Source organism: Nanorana parkeri, unplaced genomic scaffold (genome assembly GCF_000935625.1).
Source record: "Nanorana parkeri isolate BGI_ZX_2015 unplaced genomic scaffold, ASM93562v1 scaffold272, whole genome shotgun sequence".
Classification (NCBI taxonomy): domain Eukaryota; kingdom Metazoa; phylum Chordata; class Amphibia; order Anura; family Dicroglossidae; genus Nanorana; species Nanorana parkeri.
The window spans coordinates 1090647-1096646 of NW_017306540.1; the positions used below are offsets into that span (position 1 = coordinate 1090647).

Sequence of the window (6000 nt, forward strand, 5' to 3'; positions counted from 1 at the left end):
TTCGGATCCTAGTGCCAGCTATGGAATGAATACATTTGTCTGTTTTCAATGCTTTAGATTAGATTTTAACTTCACTTTAGGCACTACAATTTTTAAAATGTATATTGAGTACAGGATATAGTTGCAGGAAAACATAAAATGTTTATTATTTAAATAGAATTACAAGTAATTGAGTTTTTTATAAATTGTTTTTTTTTCTATTAAAGATACTCTTTTCAGCGGCCTTGGAATTGGAGCAGTCATCGGTTTGGCAGTAGCAGCTCTCCTGCTAATTCTTGTTGTGACGGATGTCAGTTGTTTCTTCATGAGACAGTGTGGATTGCTTATGTGTATAACCAGACGGATCTGTGGGAAAAAAACTGGCTCCAGTGGAAAAAGTAAAGAATTAGAAGAAGGAAAAGCTGCATACTTGTGAGGAAAAAAAGTGTTTTTTCTGCTTATGCATATTAGAGTGTGACGATTCCTTTCCATAGACTTACACACAGAAAGTCTTGTGTATTTAAAATAATAATAGTGTAACAATTTGAACAGTTATTTTACCAGGTTTGTGAAGCAGACACGATGTCAGCTTTTTAATAACCTAAAGAAAGAAGAGTCAAGTCTGTCAGAATGGATTTCAGTCAACAGAATGACATAGATCTAGAGTGAGAACACCCATAGCTGGACATATTTACCAGGCTGAAGGGGGTTCCCATATTTTCACTAAGAGCAGAATACCCTTCAAATATGTTTTTATATCCATTAGTTAATTACATATTTATTTTTGTACATGTGTATTCAAAGCATTCCAGAAAGTAATTAATAGGTTATTTTCTTGTTGATCCCTTTGGAAGAGTAAATATAGAAGGTATGTTTGCTTTATAGATCAAGTCTTAATTTTTTTATAAAGTCTGTGACGGTGTCATCTACAAAAGCAGGCACTTCCTGGTGTCTAAATATTCGTTCATCCTTCCTATGTAGCTCCAATTCCTGGGCTCTCTTGTTCTCTTGCCCTCTTCCCCTTATCTCCTGTGTCTCATGATTGGCCCATCACTGTGATGACTAGACTTACCGGCCAATACTGAGGTGCAGGAGGCAGGGCTATGCATTTGAAATTTGCATGCCAAAAAACCTTGGGATTTGGGTCACCTCGGTGCTCAGCAAGAATTTTACCACTTGCACTTTTGCACTATTAATACTACTTCACTTTAACTTTAAGGCCATAGATAAAACTATCACTTTTTGTGCTACAAAACTAATAGCTTCAGGAAATGGTTTCAAATGAGTCATGTGACACTAGTATGTACTATTTGCGAAGTGGTTGACAATGAAGTATGAAAGTTCTACATGATTTTTCATTGTACAATAAATGCTTTGAAGCTTGAAGGCTTGGTGTCTTTAAATGCTGTTTATCAGCTCTGTTCATGTTCTGAGGGAGGGGAACTGCTTGTTGTATGGCAGGAAGGGTAATAGACTCCAGCTATTACTTAAATATATTTAGTCAATGTTTGTGGGTTTTTCACCCAGTTTGTATAGACAACAACATTTAGCACAGAGATAATTAGATAAGCACAAGATCAGATCTGTCATTTTTCATCAAGATTTATTTAGACTTTTTTGCACTTATTATGACCATACTAAAATTATGAACATGTTTAAGCTATTTAAAAGGATTAAACTCCATTTTACATAACATCCTCTTGCCCTGTAAACAATCCTTGCTCTACCCTCACATATTTCTACTGTCTCCTGTTGTTCCATTGTCTGTAAAGTTCTGTAAACCTTAGTATTTGTGCATATATTTTTATTAAAACGTGTTGCATTCATAATTGGAGATACAGTAAATTGAAAAATGAAAAGTATAAATAAAAAATTAAATATTACTTAACAAACATCTCCTCTCTTATTTTTCTCCATTCTCTATATCTAAATAGAATGTATTCTTATGTTCCATATTTAAGAAAAATATGGTATTATATTGATAAACATACTTATTTAGGGCTGTCAATACTTCTAACAGGGTGATAAAACCTCTGTTTGGACAGTTGCTCTTGACTTGATATTACATCCGCAGTCTTTGAACTGGAATATTTCTCAAGTAAGAAAGTATAGATTGTACTAAAGTTAATAAGATGCACTCTGAAGAACAGGAAAGTGTGTCATCGGAAGGAAATGTACAATTGAAATCACTCAATGTACTATAACCTCTCTGAATAAGAACACTTTGATTTTTATTTATTTATTAAATAATTTTACTGGATATTGAAATAACTCAAATTGTTCTTCCTTCTCAAGAGGTCTTGGCTGCTAGCATAAATGGTCCATATTTTTTTCTTTGTTCCATATTCCATTGTTAGAACCTTATTTGTAAGTATTTTACAGACAGAGGAGACTTTGCATTTCACTTTACAGTTTTCTAAGTGGTTAGCTAATTTTTAAGAGTTCCCTAAATAGTCAAGGTGAACAGAATGAGAATGTTTTGTTGCAATAAAATAATTGTTTTATGTTGTGTATATAGAACTAATGTATCATTTATTTAGGTGCAGATAATTCAGAGATTATTGTGGTGTGTAAGGGTTGATGCTCAATTTATGAATTTAAATGGGAAAACAGTATACAAATATGAAATAGCAATATGGTTTTCAAATAGTAGCAATTAACAATGCAATGCATTCACTGATACATCAGAGGAAATGAAGAAATGGCTACTGATTGATAGGCAAGTTGATTCTGGCAAGATTTAATTGACATTACAGATTTTCAATTTATTAATCCCTTCAGGTTTGTTAATTTCTAATTGGATTGCCATTTGGTAACACGTTGGTGGAAATAAAGACCTGGGGAAAGAGACAAGTGTCCCTAATTGTGCAAGTGTAGATGTTGCAGAATATGTACAGTATAAAGTTGTTGACTCTCAAGGACAATGTGGTACAATATTGAAAACCTTAACACTGCTCTGTGTGCTTTAAAGTTTGGAGATATTCAAAGATCTGGAAGGGAAATTACACACCCCACCACAATTGACGCTACCCCAGATAATTGTGTTTTTCTGTAGCCCAAGTTTTTGCCTGTTGAATATTTACTCTCTATACTTTCATTATATGGGTTGAACAGTCCCAATGGCTTTTCGATCATAATACCTAAAATTTGATTGCTCGTAGAAAATTTTAATCCATTTTTTTTAAGGTCACTATTCACCATAAGCTGACCTCAGCTGATCTTCTATTTCTGATTTTCTACTCATCCATGACCTAAATGTAAAAGAGTTCCAGGTTATGCTTAAGCATTTATTACATTTAAATAAAATTATAACTCATCTACAGGGCTTTTTTTTATTAAAGCAAAACTCGAAAATAAATGTTTAAACAGGAAAAACTTTACTCCAGATGTGTTCACATAATATTGTGTACAACAACACTAATACTGCATTAAGCTTCTTCTTGCTGCTTTTGCATTCCCAATGGCTAATAGGGAGAGAGAAGCAGTTCTGATGCAACAAAGACCTAAACAAAATTACAGGAGGGGAGAACACGGGCATGACCTTATTAGTGTGCTGCAGCTCCTTCCCTGTGTTATTACCTTGGGGTAGAAGTAAAGAAGCAAAACTTCTTCAGCTGTGTTTCCTGATCACCCATCAGATGGGTGACTGCCATTATCATGAGGATGTTGAGCTGTGCATCTTTGCATATTAAAGTAATAGGGCATATGCAGGCCATACTCTTAAGATCCTGAGATTTTTGCTTGGAATTTTTTTTTTAAGGGTCAAAAATAGATTCTGCTCTAAACATATATTGCTACAAAAGGACTCATAAATAAGGTCTAAACCTTTAAAGACAAAAAATGCAATTCATTAAATGGTTCATCCTGCTAAGAATATGGCTTATATGTGCTACTAGAGCACAGAAAGCTGGATCCATTACATAAAGCTTTGGCATAGACTATCGTCTTGTGTGTTAAAGACAAGAGCAAAGGCAGGGGTAATGTGTGGGTGATAAGTGAACATAGTAGGGAGTTTAATTCTCAATGGTCTTTTGGCCAAATAGGAAACTGTTTCAGAAGATCTTTGATAATAAGAAAAGTTGGGAAATATAGCCATGGCACCATCTCATTGTCAGTATAAAAGTAGAAAATTATAAAAGTGTCGATAGGCAGATGCAGCTTTCTTGCAGATGATTTACAGTTCATTGACAGGTAAACTTGACCTGCAGTTAACCTCCTTCTTTATCATCATCAACCTGCTTTAAGTTAATTTTGGAATCCCATTGACTTTTACGGGAAATTAAGTAGTTCTGAGCATAAAAGCCATTAGACACAGGTTCTTAATACATTTGCTTTAATATGCATTTCTGTCCAATACAATAAATATAAATTTCCAGACTGACAAAATTGTGGCCAATACAGCATTTCAAGAATGTTTGATATCTTGTAGGAAAGCTGGATCAAAACAGCCAATAGTAGAGATGAGAACTGAGGATGAAATAATTACTAATCATGATGGGAGCCCAGTAAATGAACCAAATGAAACAACACCTCTTACAGAACCTGAGTATGTATTTTATTCTTGAGATTTTTTTTCTTTTAAGGTTCAGCATCAAAGCAGCTGAACATAAGAGGCCTTTATGATGCCGGATGCTATCATTTAGATAGATCGTTTTACATCTCTCCCTTATGATATGCTTGGGCACTTTCTTTCTCTGCAAATGAAAAACATTTATTTTATGGATATATTACTAAAATAAAAAGGAGAAAGCTCTATATCAATATATCTATCATTTCATAAATGGATCACTCAATCACATTAACAATAATTTAACAATAATTGAATCAATCTATTGCAATTTAGAAATACTAAATGTAATTTGTTGAAAGGCTTAAAGTGTTGGTAAACTCCACAAAATAAACTTCCTCCATTTTTTAGTCTGTTAAATATACCATTGAAGGTTTTTTGTTATATCTTATTATTGGATAAGTGCAAACAAATACCCGCTGTTGATCTTACCAGAAATCCAGTATGGACCACAAAAAACCCTGCTATGTTATAAAGAAGAAGGACAGGTGTTATGTAGTCCTGCCCTACAGTAAAAATGCTGCTCACCAAGTGAAAATAAAGGAAAAGGTTTAGATTCACTTTAAAACTGAGCATCTATGCTCTTACGGTCCTTTCATGATATATCCTGCAAACTATGATTGCAATTACAAAATCTAGGATATGCATCTATATACAATCATTTACAAAGCTATGAGATAAGCCTCTTTTAAAACATATCTAGCTATCTTTTTCAGAATGTCTTACTCTGAAGAAAATATAATAATATAAACAGCATAAGCACAAAAATAGTAACTGTAATTATTACAATTATTATAGGGTTACTTGAAAAAAATATATATATATGGCTGCATTAGTCCTTTATTTTCACTTGTTTATCCTGTACCACACCTCCTGTCCTAGGATGACAATGTTTGCTCACTGTACGGTATCAGCGGTGGAGTAGCTGCTCTCCTGATTTGGACAACAAACACCTCACCATCTTCATATTTCCATAATATATTAATAAACAGAGTAAGGACATGTGCAGAATCTTTCATTGATTTTCTCTTGACAAGGGCAACTAAACTATCTGCCCATTTTGTAGTTCAGCTACTATTAGAATGTGTATAAATGCCCCTTTCTAGTAAAGGTGAAAGGACCAAAATTATTTAATGGTAGAGATTTTTTTATAAGTTTATCTTTATTTTAGCGGCAGAATACCTTTTATGTAGGGAATTATTTATGTTTATAAATATAATAGTTCCATTCTATCATAGCATTATCTTTTTTTACACAGTATCTGATATGGTAGTGTGATGTAGCAGGATCAAGGATAAGGATAAAGGGTCAATGAGCTGTAAATATAGTATATTATAGGTCGCTCAGGTAGAACAGCATCTATCATAGAAAGTCTGTCACTTTGATGTTGGTCAAGAGTGTGAAATATTTATGGGACAGCTGAACCTTTAGAAAGTTAAAAGGTAAAAACACTG

The 6000-nt window shown here is 33.6% G+C and overlaps 1 protein-coding gene across 1 annotated transcript in view; it reads left to right on the forward strand.

Annotated features, from left to right (window-relative positions):
* NCAM2 (neural cell adhesion molecule 2) overlaps positions 1–6000 on the forward strand; it is a 165680-nt gene that overhangs the window by 157124 nt on the left and 2556 nt on the right. Inside the window, exon 17 of the mRNA XM_018557205.1 lies at positions 207–411. Coding sequence (XP_018412707.1) covers positions 207–411 — 205 coding nt within the window. The remainder of the gene's footprint in view (positions 1–206; positions 412–6000) is intronic.